This window comes from Eleutherodactylus coqui, chromosome 10 (assembly GCF_035609145.1).
Source record: "Eleutherodactylus coqui strain aEleCoq1 chromosome 10, aEleCoq1.hap1, whole genome shotgun sequence".
In the NCBI taxonomy this organism is placed as follows: Eukaryota; Metazoa; Chordata; class Amphibia; order Anura; family Eleutherodactylidae; genus Eleutherodactylus; species Eleutherodactylus coqui.
Genome location: NC_089846.1, coordinates 29829477 through 29844917, shown reverse-complemented (window position 1 = coordinate 29844917; position 15441 = coordinate 29829477). Strand labels below are relative to the sequence as shown.

General features: G+C 45.2%; 1 protein-coding gene across 2 annotated transcripts in view; it reads right to left on the bottom strand.

Annotated features, from left to right (window-relative positions):
- Positions 1-518: 518 nt before the first annotated feature.
- MAPKAP1 (MAPK associated protein 1) overlaps positions 519-15441 on the bottom strand; it is a 168784-nt gene continuing 153861 nt past the window's right edge. For both annotated transcript variants that reach the window (XM_066580758.1, XM_066580759.1), the window contains exons 11-12: positions 5303-5400; positions 519-1144 (exon numbers count right to left, since the gene is read on the bottom strand). In XM_066580758.1, the coding sequence (XP_066436855.1) occupies positions 1025-1144; positions 5303-5400 (218 nt within the window). In that variant the 3' untranslated portion in view covers positions 519-1024. The remainder of the gene's footprint in view (positions 1145-5302; positions 5401-15441) is intronic.

Sequence of the window (15441 nt, the reverse complement as noted above, 5' to 3'; positions counted from 1 at the left end):
TGACCCCCGCGGCTCACCTCCTCTGCTCTGCTATGTGCCAGCTGCCGCCCGGCCGGCACACGCGCAGAGCCGTCACGTCAGAGGTGACGTTTTTGTGCGGGCCTCTGCGAGGCTCGCACAAAAATAGGACATGGCGCGATTTGTTTACCGTGTGAGTTTTCAAACGGTCAAATCGTGGTTGTCTGCACGGGCGGAATTCCGCCATATACCCTAAAAAAAGACCTCTATATGCCTCAGTTTGAAATCTGAGACATATGAAGGTCCAGTAAGGTTCCTATGATGCACCTCTACAGTAACCCCATTATGTATCTGTACAGAACAGAGCTGTAGCACAGCCAAATACAAGCGGTCTAAGGCAGATCTGACTACATAGTTTCTAATCAGCTTATCGACTGATCGGTCTATAATGGTGACCAGAAATGCAAAACCGCTCCCCTTGGGGTTCAATATTTCTTTGTTCAGTCGGACCAGTAATATTTTATAGCTCCCGTTGTATCCCAGTGGACCAGTTTGACCAATTCGTTCATTAGCTTCTTTATTTTAAAAAGCTGATTTAAGATAAGAAAATTCATATCACCCGGTTCTTTCATACTGAACTCAAGGGATTGCGCAAATGTACCCATCAAAGGCATTAAAAGAATTCCAGCATACCCCCCTCTACTACTATATTTACCCAGAAGAGGATTCTGCATTCAGTCCATGGGATGAACATACCCTAGTTAATATTTCATAATGTAAAACAAGGCTACATAGTTGTAAAAAAGTTAATGAAGTTGCAATAGATGGAGCCTGTATACACAGACAAAGGCCAAAATAGGGGGGAAATGGCCGGCGGGGTGGTCAGGGGGGATTATAATTCTCTCTATATAGATTAATGATAACAGATTGGTACTAGTGATAAATCCTCATAGCCACAATTCATCAGTGTCTCTACAATGAGGATGCAGGAGGCTCTCTGGCCGGCCAGCGCTGAGGTTCCTCGTCTCCACCGAGTCTTTTCTCCTCTTATATCCCGTCCTCTCGTTTAGCCCGGTTTCTTCTCCTTTTGAAAGCTGAAGCTGGTTCTCCTGGTCAGTTTCCTCTGTTTCTGAGCAAAGTAATCAGCCCGAGCTGTACTAGCCCGAGACTCCAGAATGTAATTAACCTAAGGAAAATCAAGAAAACAAGTTCAATATATGATGTGAATAAAGCAATACAAAAAATGTGAAGTGACAACTGCTACACTAAGTAGGGAATGTGGTCTGAGCAGTTGTCAACACATCCCTTCACCCACACAGTAGGAGAACTTCCAATGTGATTGGTCTTTATAAACTGATGCCAGTTTATAAAACCTTTGGGGCGTGTGACTGCAATGGTCAAAACTGAAGGGGGCGCCACAGCCCCCGATTCTTGCCCTTTGATCCCACTCAAGATGCATGTACCTATGGAAAGGCAGCTAATTCCCTGGTTTATGTAAATAAAAAATAAATCTTGTTATTTGTATAGCGCCAACTTATTCCACAGTACTTTTAGGTAATGTATTTATTACCCCCATACCAAGCTGGGTACTCATTGTACCGGCCTTGGGAGAATGTAAGGCTGAGTCTACCTTAACCCGGCTACCTGAACTAGGAGGGGATTGAACCCGCAACCTTCAGGTCATGAGCGAGAGCTTAGGACTGCATTTCTGCTGCCTTGTTGTACACCATGTTATTGTGTGATTTGGGCACTATATGGCACTCCATAAGATAGCGCATTCAGAGAAGGCACTGCCTAGGCTACCACCTAACCTAATGGGCCTTCTACATGGGGCAAATATCGGGCACGAATGTTCTATCAAACATTTGACTGCCTGATATTAGCCTATCGGAAAGTGCCACAGATCACACGACAAATTCGCAGACCCTCGTTTGTCAGGTGATTGCATCTTTTATTCAGCAAACACCTTAGTGCCTTAGCCGAGTATCTCCCCGCTCGTCTCTAAAGATTCGGGGGACAGCGGGGGAGAGCGGGGATCTCTCTCTCCCTCTCTTCCCCCCGCTCCCCGCCGCAACTCACCTGTCAACCGCGCTGGCCCCCGAATCTTTAGAGACGAGCGGGGAGATTCTCGGCTAAGGCAGTACTTGCTTGAGTAATGTGCCTTAGCGAGTATACTCGCTCATCTCTAGTCATTAACCACTAATCAGCTGGTTTGGGGACCCCACCCTATCCCCACCCGCTGCCAGGGACCCCACCCTATCCCCACCCGCTGCCAGGGACCCCACCCTATCCCCACCCGCTGCCAGCGACCCCACCCTATCCCCACCTGCTGCCATGGACCCCACCCTATCCCCACCTGCTGCCAGGGACCCCACCCTATCAACTGTTTGGCGATCCACTGTTAGCGCCACAAAACAGGGCACAAAGTGGAAGCAGATTGCTCCAACCCCAGTGTAGTAGCTGGCCTTGGCAATCAAAGGCACAGCTTTCACTGATTTTAATGAGAACTGCGCCTGCAATTACCAGTGCCGCCTACTACGCAGGGGTTGCAGAGAGCTGTTTCCGCTCCGTACCTCTGTGTGTTGTGACGTTGGCAGCAGGCACCCGAACAGCTGATTGCTCGGTGTCCCAAGTGACGGACCCCAGCTGATCAGTTACTGATGACCTATCCTGAGGACTGGTTATCAATAGTACTTGGATAGCCTTAAAGGGCTTGTGGGCAAGGTCATGTATGGATACCCAATATCCTCATCTTTATCATGTGATAGCACAGCTATCTATATTAATGCTGGCTACTACCCATTCCTGAGAATCACTGGAGGCTGGGTAAATGTAGCATCTAATATAAGTAATTCTGGTGCGACAGTAAAGATTGCAGTACTGAAGTTTACAGCCTCAAAATGGTAATCTCAACGCATTTCGGGGTGTAACAATAGGAATCAGAGTAAACTGATCTGCAGTACTAACATGCATAATATCTATACTCTAATTACGCATATGCTTACAAATTGTTGCAATAGTTTTACTAATCGATGTTTTGTGTCTATAGTGGACTGAAACATATTGCTCCGCATCCACATGGGAAGTGGTTAAATTAACAAGGTATACTCATTACCGCTATATTCAAATTGAAATGGCAGCACTTAACTACACAGATAATGAAGTCTGCTTTATGCTGGCTATTAATATCTGTTCAGTGCATCTAAAAGCTGCAATTAACCATTCGATTAGATCCATTGCTAATTATCTTGAATTCAGTGTATACACATGATGTGCTTGGCTCACATTACCAGTTAAGAGCCCCGACGCATTACGTATCACGGCCCTGCCGGCTCTCTACAGGATGGTAGGACGTGCATGATACAGATACGGTGTCAGTGAGACGGAGGCATCCCTGAACTATGACACGGACCATATCTCTCTACCTTCATCTTGCGCCTTAATGCCCTTTTAGATGAGCGGACGCCCAGGCATGCGTTGCCTGAGCATCTCCCGTGTGTGATCAGCCTTGGCATAGGCTGGCATAAGAATGCTTGCTCTTCGGCAGCACTGCTCTCCGTGTAAACAGGAAAACGTGCTGCCGACGAATACGATCTGTATGGGGATGAATGATCGTAGTAACTAGTGATCCTTTGCTGCATGTGATTGGCAGTAACAAGTGCGAATCGTCATGCTATTTGTCAATTGGCGCTCCTTGTAACGGGTCCGTGTAAAAGATTCCCTACCAATGGCTTTCTCGTATCGGTGCTTTAAAAGGGAACCCGTCACCAGTTATAAGCACCATAATCCAAGTTATAGTGCTCATAAGACAGGTTCCCAGGGAGGTATTTTTGATATTTACTAAGCGCCCACGCCATCAGCCCCGCAAGTTGGAGTGCGGACCGGGTCATCAGACTCAAAGCTGCAGGTGCATAGAGATCAATGGGAGCACACGCATACAGCCTGCAGATTTGAGTCTGATGACCCCATTCACGTGCCAACTTTTGGGCTGACAGCGCGGGCCCCGAGAGGCGGGCAAGTATAAAGAAAATACCTCTTCAGGCTCCTGGTAACCGGCGCTATCAGCATCATAACTTAGTTTATAGAGCCATGTTCCTTTTAAAGGGGTTGTGCCAAGATACATTACCCCTTTGAGAATGCAGGGCTGCGGCCAACAGCTGATCGCTCCCGCTCAACTGATTTAGTCAGGGTAAGCCGCGATTAGCCTGACATTTTTACTGCAGTGGATTCGGGTGATGACAACTCCTCATACAAGAAGGCAGGAGAGATGGATGAAGGCTAATTCAGTTACATTCTGCATTTGTAGTATCCATTTGCCATATATGCTGCGAAAGCAAAGGTAAAAAGTATCCATAGACCTACATTCACCCAAGAGAGGCCAAAGGAGTGTCCTTTTGGCCTTGGTTGGGCTGGGATACTCTGGTATCATTTTTTCTTAGCTGGTTGCACCATTGAATACATATACCGCATGGCATCTGGCTGACTCTACAGCAGCATACACTGGATCCATCGGTTGAGAAGTCTTCCCAACATAGACCTCCGACTGTAAATGTAGTGTGCACTAACCCTTAAAGGCATAGCAAAGATATAATCGGCACCAATACCCTCTACAGCTACATTACATAGGTATTGTGAACAGTTGGTATAGTTCTACTTGGGGCCACTGATAGATTGGTACATAGTAGGAACAATACTTACTGTACTAGTCTGCATGTATCTTGGCTGACCAGTAGTTATGGGTACTTTTGGTGGCACTCATTTATAGGCTTGTGACCCTCTTAAAACGACCTCTTAGTTTTGGAGGTTCTCAAAAAAAACCTCCAACTACTTTTTATATGATAACAGTGTTGAAAAAGACACAGACACCTAATAAAATCTGCACCAATTCTGAGCGCGAACGTATGCCCCATTTAGACGAGCCGATTCTCGTTTGAAAGTCCCCGTTAACTCCTTCAACGATCCTCATTGGGTCGCTGGCTTGCGTTTAAACCCAACGATGATCGTTCACTTTCGCTCCTGTGAACCATTTTTTTAAATGATAATCGTTCCGTCTACATGCGGCACTAACCCTTTCCAATCCACTGTCTGACGTCTAAAGACATTCTGATTGAAGGCTGTGTAACTCCGATGTCATAAGACGTCCGGCAGGGTATTCTTACTGTAGATTACTGGCCGCTCTGTTGTCGGGGGCCTCTCCAGCATGTCCCATACTGCAGTACTGGCTCTAGCCAGCAGATGGCACCATTGTATAATGGCAGAAAGAGAAAGCCCCCTAGGAAACCCTAAATCCAAAATTGGATGGCAAAGGGTTAACCGAAGATTTGCAGAAGACAACAAGACCAACCTTTAAGACAATCTCATTAACAGTAGCTGCATCCGACTCGAAGTACAGATGTTTGTAATCGTGGTTGTTGAGGTAGGTCAGCTTGAACATTGCATGGCCTGTGGAGAGGAAAAAAAAAAGGCATTCAAAATCTGTGTGCAAGTACAGCTACAATCCAACCTGCACGTAGAACTATTCTACATAACAAGGTAATTATAATAAGGCCAGGTTCCCATATTTAGGGAGCCACAGGTTAAAGACATGATTCATAGCATCGGTTTCCCTTCAAGGGGTTGTATTAGATTAGAAAACAAGTCTATGCTGCCCCCTGAAACAGCACCGTTTATGTCCGTGGGCTGTCTGGTACTGTATCTCAGCCCTATCCACATCTCATACACTTGTATGGGAGAGCGTGCGCACGGGACTCTGAAAAAAGAGATTTTCGTGCCGTGCGCCGACTTCAGAGGGGGACACTGATGGATCACGGGAGCGGGTGAGTGTAAAAAAATATATCAGCCAGCTCCCTGTCCCCTAACAGCGCTATAACTTAGATTATGGCGCTGTGGGGACGTGACAGGTTCCCTTTAAATCTTGCAGAAATTGTATCAGAGGACATTTGATAATGTTTTCCTCGCACCACCCACACATATCTTTCTATGATCCATATATATTCAAGGTAGAGTTTCTCAGAGGGTCATTTTTATTACATTTCGCAATTTCTGAATGTGCTACGTTTTATCATGAAACTGTATAATTAAATATAATTACAAGGCATTAATCATCCAGGTTGCTGCCTAATGATTTAAAGAGGGGGGGACAGATATATAACTTCCTTAAATCATTTCACAAATTAAAACTTTGCTTCATATATTCTTAGCTGCCTCCAGCGGAATCATTTATTTCTGTAATTAGCGGGACGGAAGTGTTTAGAAAGGAGCAGAAATGCTGAATACTGGACTAACAAATAAGTAGATTAGTCAGAGCGCACCTCCTATAGATGCAAAGGAGGGTGAAAGCGCGTTTCGAGGTGCACGGAAAATGCTCACGAGCAGCGCTGAGCAGAAGAAATGTCTTCCAAGAAGGTTACTACTTATTCTAATAGTCCACCTCCGCACAAAGATCTCCTGTTATCCGGTAGGATTCAGGTTGGTCATAGATGTGATGTCTTTTTCTGTATGATATGACAATCTGTCAGGGCATGCTGGGATATGAAGGTCCACAACCAGCTCAAGAGAAGCAAGTTGGATGTCACAGCTGTATTCGTTGTCTAAGGCTGGCCAAATGGGAAGATGGAACGATGCCTCCACAGCGCCACCTATTAGAAGGCAGCATTCCTGCAAGTCAATGTCAGACCTTTTAACAGGCTTTGCAATAATGACTGGGAATATATAGCAAATCCAAAGACTTCTCCAAAAGGAAAAGAAAATTAGGCACAGATTTGTCTCTGCATTTTTGCCCCTCATTGGTGTAAAGTAGGTTGTTGGCTTGGATGGGTGACAGGCCCATGACGTGGGTCATAAGGAGTGGTGTTCTTAGTGAGAACACCTAGAAGGTGTGAGGAGACTTAAAAGGCTGTACTTGCTCCTCTGGGAAGATGAAACTATGCCTCTACAGTGCCTTCTATCAGAAAGCAGTATTCCTGCAAGTCAATGCCTGCACAATGTATTCACTTCAATAGTCTACAGTACTAACTGCGTAATGTATGGAGGGGTCTGCTTCCAACTGCAAAATAGCTAGAAGTAGCCTTTAACGTTAGCTAAATCATTCAATTTTGATGGCACCATCTAACATGTATGGGGACCTCTCTAGTCTTCCTTGACGGCAGGTGTCGGAGCAGAGAAGGATTGGACAGATGGATTTCAACTTGACCAATGATTTTGTTCTTAGGAAGATAAGCCACGGCCAGGGGTTACTGGCAGCGGCTTTCTTCCCACCCTCCATTGAGAGTCGGCTGAGCAGAGCATACATAGAAGGGTCAGGAGGCATTTCTGTTGGTCAAATGAAAGTTGTGTATGGCCAGCATCACAATAAGCTGCACAGCTCCTTTTCCAGCCATTTCCAATTTAAAGGGGTTGTCTCGTGAAATCAAGTGGGGTTATACACTTCTGTATGGCCATATTAATGCACTTTGTAATGTACATCGTGCATTAATTATGAGCCATACAGAAGTTATTCACTTACCTGCTCCGTTGCTAGCGTCCCCGTCGCCATGGATCCGTCTAAATTCGCTGTCTTCTGGCGTTTTTAGACGCGCTTGCGCAGTCCGGTCTTCTCCCTGGTGAATGGGGCCGCTCGTGCTGGAGAGCTGGTCCTCGTAGCTCCGCGCCCGTCATGTGTGCCAATTCCAGCCAATCAGGAGGCTGGAATCGGCAATGGACTGCACAGAGCCCACGGTGCACCATGGGAGAAGACCCGTGGTGCATCGTGGGTGAAGATCCCGGCGGCCATCTTGGTAAAGGAAGAAAGAAGTCGCCGCAGCGCGGGGATTCGGGTAAGTAATAAACTTTTTTTTTTTTTTTTTAACCCATCCCTTGGGTTTGTTTCGCGCCGAACAGGGGGGCCTATTGAATAAAAAAAAAAAAAAAACGTTTCAGCGTGAGACAACCCCTTTAATGGCTTAACTGGACAATCTCCTTTCAAATGAAAGTCATTCACTCTGGCCATCAAGAATCACCACAGGGTCCACTTTCCCCAACCCTGTACGTGTTAGTAATGGAGTCCCTTGCCAACGCAATCAGATCGAATCCGGAAATTCAAGGTTACAATATAGGCCAAACCGAGCACAAGGTGGCCGCATTTGCGGACGACCTTTTGGTCTATATAACGAACCCCAACAGAGCCCTACCCGCCCTCCTACGAGAATTCGATAAATACAGTAAAGTTAGTAATTTCAAAATAAACCTACAAAAATCCGAGATCTTAAATATAACACTGCCGTCCTCTGATATAGCTCAACTGAGACCCTTATTCTCACTGTCGTGGCGGGAAGACCACATTAAATACCTAGGCACAAAACTGCCCTCAGACCCAGACCAGATATACGACTTAAACTTTGAGCCCATATACCGTTCCCTGATGAAAGACACAGAAAAATGGCACGCACTAACACTTTCCTGGACCGGCAGAATTAATGCGGTCAAGATGATCTTCCTCCCGAAACTCCTGTATCTTTTTCAGACCCTCCCAATACAACTCCCAAGGAGTTTCTTTATCAAGATACGAAAGACGGTGACATATTTCGTATGGGGCGGGTCCAGACCTCGGTTGAGTTACAAACTTCTCACCCAGAAAAAAGAAAATGGCGGGCTGGGCTTGCCAGACATGTTGCTTTACCATAGGGCCGTAATAGGTAAGACTGTTCTGGACCTCATGCACAGAGGGCAAACTAAATTATGGGTCGAAATGGAGCAGAGCTCTGCCCCATTCCAAGCTCAGGGTCTCTTTTGGCTCAGGGGCGGACTGGGTAGAAGGGGGATCAGAGTGTCGCCATTTCTGAACTCACTTCTACGAATATGGGACAACTTCGCGAGCAATAACGGGCTGATATCTACTCCTGGTCCCTGGACCCCTCTTGTGGGAAATCCGGAGTTCCCTCTTGGGATAGGGGGCCTGGCACTCCTGAGTAACCTAGGAGTTCATCTGCCAAGAATACACGACATACTAGGAGAGGAAGGAATTAGGCCACTGAGCTCGTTGATGGAGGAGGGAGGAGCCGTAGCAGGTGCGTGGTTTCAATATATGCAGCTAAGCCACTTTATCAGAACGCAGAGCAGAGCCTCAGATCTGTCTACCCCGCCTACTCCTTTTGAGAAGCTATGTGCGGACCCCCGTAGGTCGAGGGGACTGATCTCCGTGGTCTATAACATGCTGGTGGCCCGGGGAACCCGGGACTTAGAAAGAGGTTGCCGTGGAGCCTGGGAGAGAGAACTAGGGCGACCCTTGCCCGACGAGGACTGGGCTAGGGGCGTCAGTCTGACCCACAGAATGTCAGTCTCGGGCAGGCACCACGAGCTAAATTATAAGCTCATTATGAGATGGTATCGCACACCGTCACTACTAGCCAAAATATACCCTGGCACCACGGCCAACTGCTGGAGATGCCTGAAAGAAACAGGAACGCTCACGCATATTTGGTGGTCCTGCCCTGGGATTAGAGGTCTGTGGTTAGAGATACAAGCCCTGTACAATGTACTGAAAAGAAGCTCACTGACTCTCTCTTCTGAGACTGCGCTCCTCTCAGTCCTGCCAGGCTCCATCGCTGCCATTAAGAGGGATATCTTGAGATTCTTCCTTCTAGCTATGAGAACAGTGATCCCCCGACTCTGGAAGTCCCAGACGATGCCGACACGCCTGAGCTGGACAGCTGCCCTAGATGATATCCGATATATGGAAGAGCTGCGAGCCAAAGATGACGACAAATGGCTGAAATACTACGATGTGTGGGAGGTATGGATGACGTTTCGAAATTCTGACAAGTTCAAGCAATGGCTCGAACACGGGGTATTACCCACTTGATAGACGACAGGGAACCCACTAAGGGCCCTACCCGGGACGCTACTTTCCCCCCCCCCCCCCCTTACCTTCTTCCTCACCCACCTCCCCTCTCCTCTACTACACAGTCACCCCCCCCTCCCCAATTTACTTAAGTTCTATTCAATCACTCTCACTGATGTTAACCCCCACATTACACCTTCACATACACCACCTTTCCACCTCATGACACACCACATCCACGTTGAGTCGAGGTTCACTCTTAGACGATCCGACTCCCACATGCCTTTTAAGGTTAATTTCACGCAAGACACAAACATGGTTTAATAGTCTGCAAGAGACTGTTGTTGTTTTCGATAATAATTAACTGTTGAAGTTAAGCCCTGAAGTCTGGAGCTATTTTACATTTTCCTGTTGCGGCGACAGGAGTCTCCACCGCAACGGACAATCGCACCCCTTTACTGTACTGCCAACCAGGCTTCGGGACAGTTATTGCCAGTTATTGCCTTTTATGCATGTCAACCACTTGCAAACTTGTATGTTTAAAATTCTGAATAAACACATTTTGATATAAAGAATCACCACAGGACTTGGTACTGTAACACCCAACTGATTGACTGTTATGATCAAGAGAAACCGGTTGCTGAACATTTCTCCTGCATTGGCAACTGAAGAGGAGATGCATAATTAAAAGGAATGGGCAACTATGTTATGACTGGTTGTGTTGAGTCAACCACAATGGCAACCGCTCTTTCTCGCAACTCTCATCTCGAAGAGGAGGGTCCAAAGCATGGTACCTGCATTCATGATGTCCATATGCCCTAAAAAGGTCACATGGATAGAAGAGCGCCAGTTGGGAAAAGCCCTAGACAATTCCCTGTTGTTAAAGGGGTTTCCCGAATATTGGGACCTCCACAATCAACTGCCAGTAAGCCCTCAACTCCAGCAACGATGCAGGGGATTTGAAGGAGTACATGGCTTCCACTGAGTTCAGTGGCTATGTAATGCACAGATGTGTTGGGTGCTCCAGCGAGACAGCTGCTTTGTGTTACCACACCAGTCTCTGGCTGATAGAGTAGAGACCTCTATTAAGAATGTTGCCAACACCCAGGAACCCCTTTTAAGGCTATGTTCACATCTCCATTGGAGACTTTGTTCAGTGCCCCACAATGCAGATTTGGCATGAAATACTGATGAAATAGCACAGTACGCTGCATTTTAATCATATGGAAAAATTTCTGCCCACATGCCGGTAGCTGAATGGATCCATTATAGTCAATGGGGTCCATTCAGCGCCATCTAAGCCTGGCATATGCCAGATTCAGCATTTCCAGTTTTTCCATTGTTTGGCTCTGGTGTCAAAACAGAAAAAAAGAATGCTAGTCTGAACTCACATAGTAACATAGTATGTTAGACCGAAAAAAAGACATGTCCATCAAGTTCAGCCTATAACCCCCCAACTTAGCCCTAATGTACCTTTACATGGGTGATTATCACCCAAGTATACACTCGAAACAGTGATTTTCAGCAATAGTCATCCTGCGTACACAGCCACCGACAGGGAACTAAGCAAGAAATCGCTCTGTAGTCGCTAGTTGCTTTGTTTAAGCTCACTGAAACGAAACGACTAGCGAGCAATTTTCAATCTATGTAAACAAAAGTTGTTCAATCTTTGAACAACTGTATGTACCTTATGAATGGAGGCCAGCGTCTGGAAGAGATTTCCGGCTCGTTGCACCTCCATTCAATGAACGACTATCGCTTCTGTGTTCCATGTAAAGTTACCTTTTTAATGTGCAAATTTAGTAGACGACTTGGATAGACTACATGTAACTTCCTACTGCGAATTTCTCAACCAATAAAAGGAATAAAGTTGGATACATCAGGCAGAAATCTCTCCTCTCTTTATAGAGTTGGGAGAGCCAAATATGAATGTCATTTGGGGGATGAGTGGAAAAACTATACTGGTAATTAGGCACTGCTCTCCAATAAGTTTCGACAGACAGTGGGATACTTAAAACCAACAGATACGCATTTCGGGGTAGGCCCATTCTTCAGACAGGCTGGGTAGGACATCACTCTTGGGGTTAGAGGATATGGACCCAAAAGCACTGGTGGTACCAGGAATGTGGGCAGCCAAAGTTGGGAGCACTAGGAGAAGTGATGATACTCCTTGAGGTTTCTGGGCCCTGGACATTTGTCCGGATATCAGACCCTTAACTACACTGGGTTTGCTCCACCACTTTCTTCCTATTTGAGGGATGAGGCTTGATCCTCACAGGCAGAACAACTTCTGGCCACCAGTTATTGCATGTCTATACTTCGCTTGGACCTCTATGCAAATCTTACTCCATAACTCCATGCAATTACGAGCTAATTGAAGTCTGTAATGTCACCAAAGCCAATCCTCCTTTCCACTTCATTAGATATGTACATTTTAACTGTGGCCCTTTATTTTCCAGCTTTTCTAGCCAATGCACAAGCATTACCAGTGGATGACAATACTACCTGATGTACTCCGCTACTCTAGGGTTCTCCAGAGATTAGTCCATCAAATTAAATGGTAGTTATAAAATCACTGCCTATTTTATCAGCAATTGTGACAGAGTGACAGTGGGAGTCACAATCCGGTGTATCTTGTGTGTCAGGACTCAAGCCAGCTAACACATCCCATTATTCTAATAGGGACGAACCGTGACTTTCTTGCAGACAATCTGGAAAGTTTACTGCTCACAGAGATGATGATGAATAGGTGCAGAATGTATGAGCAGGTGGGAGAAGAAGGGAGTGAGATGGAGGAGAGAGTAAGGACGAGGAGCGCAAAACCGCTGCTAGCGAGTGATGGGCTAAAATACGAAAATAAGTAAACAAGTTTAAAAAAACCGAAGAAGAAATAATATTAAAAAAAAGTCTAAGACTGTGTAGAGAAGAGTTGATTGGTTCTACCAGAGAAGATGGGGAGAGACAAGAGAAGAGGAGATTCGGACAGGAGTCTTCCAAAAATAGGTCAATATAAGCATCGTGTCTGTATCAGTCTCTGTCTAATGTCACATTCTGTCACTGTTGTCAGTGCCTGTCCCTAGCTGCACCCAAACATAATCATAAAGGCACATCGTTAACCTTCCTATAGATAGCCAGGTGTAACATGCTGCTCCAATTCTATTACATCTCCTGGCTACATATTACGTCTTGACAAGATGTCATTAAGCACAACAAATTAATATTATTATATAGTGTGCTGTGGTTCTCCATTGCTGATACTGAATGGATAGAGGGAGGAGGACAGCGCTACGAGCTCTTTAATTGGGGCATAGGTATCTTCACCAATTTCTCTGCATCCTTTTTGAGGAGTTTAAGGGTGTTGGCTCTTACGTGTCAAATTTCTGATTCTTTCTGGAGCTGACCATGTCCCGAAAGATATCATCACTTATTCCCAATGTTGTCAATATGCCTGGCGCCCGGATCAGCAACACTTACCTTGACTTAGGTGGCATAAAAAATAAAAAGCTTGTCTTTCAAGGTGTCCTACGGCTTCCACATTATCTTCTCCAAAGTCTTAGTTACAGTAAACTATTCTGCTAGCATAAAAACTGGACTTTTCGACTAATTCTAAAACTTTAGCTGGGCTCTTGCCAGAAGATGGAACCAGTTGAAGGACACATGGTCACAGATTCTTGCACACGTTTGTTTCAGGATCTATAGATGCCTTTAAAGGTCCGGTGCTAACAACCACTGACCGACACGGAGCATGTTGGTCAGCATACACCTGTTACGTATGCATGTAAGTTATTAGGTCCTACACAATAATACATACAGGCTCAGATTAAAAATTAATTCCTTCACTATGAGTCGGTCATTGTCACTATGGGCAACTATATGGACATATATCTATATATTGTACATGAACAGAAAGTAAACCAACTACGCCACAACTGAACTTGCCTTAAGGATAAACTGTGGAGCGGAATTTGGTTTCCAGTCAAAGTTATTGTTTGATTTTCACTTTAAAGGGGTGTTCTGAGACACCCCAAAAGTTAGCTAAGGGAAATTAATGTCATAAAGTAACTAACGAAGTAGTACTCACCTGTTTAATATCCCCTTACTCAAGAACGACCACTCTGGTGATCCCCGACGGTCTTTGTTTTTCAGCACTATATAGATGATGTACCAAAACTCCCACGTGATTACTGAGGCCAGTGATTGGCTATAGTGCTCTTGTGGACAGTCAGGCACGTCATTAATGTAGCAATAATGTATCCAACTCCCCTCGGCGCAGTGATTATCTGCAGTGGTCATGTAAGGAATTGGACATTGCTGCAAACAAAGACCGCCATGAAGCACCAAAGCGCTGGTGCTGGAAAAGTGAGAGATTAAGCAGTTGATTAATGCGGCTTTTGTTATAACATTTCATGTTTTCATCTTCATTTTTGGGGGTCTTGGAAAAACCATTAAAAACACTCATTAGGAGGGTATGAACTTTGTGAGGGGAATCCCCAGATGGCATTCCCATAGTGGGATACAATAACAAAAGCTGGTGGCTTGCATAAAGTAATTTGAAGCTCAGTGCCAGAATTGTGAGGCAGAAGTGTTAAATTTGAGGTCAGGGCCGAGAATACGGGGACACAAGTAGGAACAAGGAAGCTTGCTGCTCAGGTAAAGTTCAGAGAACAGGGGTTAGTTTAAGTGCATCACCTTCACTATTTCCCCTATTTGGTATGCTGGAACTTTAGCTCTTTCCAGTCCGCTGTCTGACGTCTTCCTACATTCTGATTGAAGCTTGTACAGCTCCAATGTTACAAGACGTTCGACAGGGTATTCTTACTTTCTATTGCCAGCCACTCTGCTGTCAGAGCCTGCCTGGCGCGCACACACTGGCTTTAGCCAGCAGATGGCACCGTTGTATAACAGCAAAAAGAGAAAGCCCTTTGGAAAACCCTCCAATCCAAAATTGGATTGGAAAGAGTTAAAAGGCCCTTGGTTGCGCAAGCCACACAGTAGAGCAGAGCAGTAAAGAGGGAGCCGTGGCAGCCGGGAGCAGAGAAAGACCATTCAACACACTAGATAACAATAATGAAGAGAGTTTTAAAAGATAGAACTCTGGCATAACCCGTTAGCAGGTGTTAACGTAGAAGAAAAGTGGTGTAAGGTAAACCAAAGACGTTCTATTATAAAACCAGCAGGTTATGTGTTTTTTGAGGCTTGCAGACCTCTTCATCTGAACACTAAAAACAGTAGTGGTGAAACAAATATACAGGGTGAAAAGTACAAAAGGTGCAGGAAGCAAATAAAAAACAACAAAAAAATGAAAATAAAAAGAATCAATACAAATGAAAGTGAATAAATAAAATCAACATGAAAGTGACAGATACATTATAGAATTCTGATATGTCATTCAATTACATAATGAAATAAAAGTATGCAAAACCTTCTAGGAGAAAATTGCAAGAAAATGTTCAAAAAGTACAATTAAAAACAGTACGACGCAAATGTAAAAAAATATTGTGGAGGATGTAGCTCAGAGCGGTAGGCAGATTGTGGTGAGAGACATTGCAAACAAGATACAGTTCACATAGGGCTTTATTGTTGTCAGCCCAAACTCAGAAAAACATGTATATTCAGGCTTATACAGAAGTGAAAATCCTGATAGTCCAGCACTAAATAAACACTGG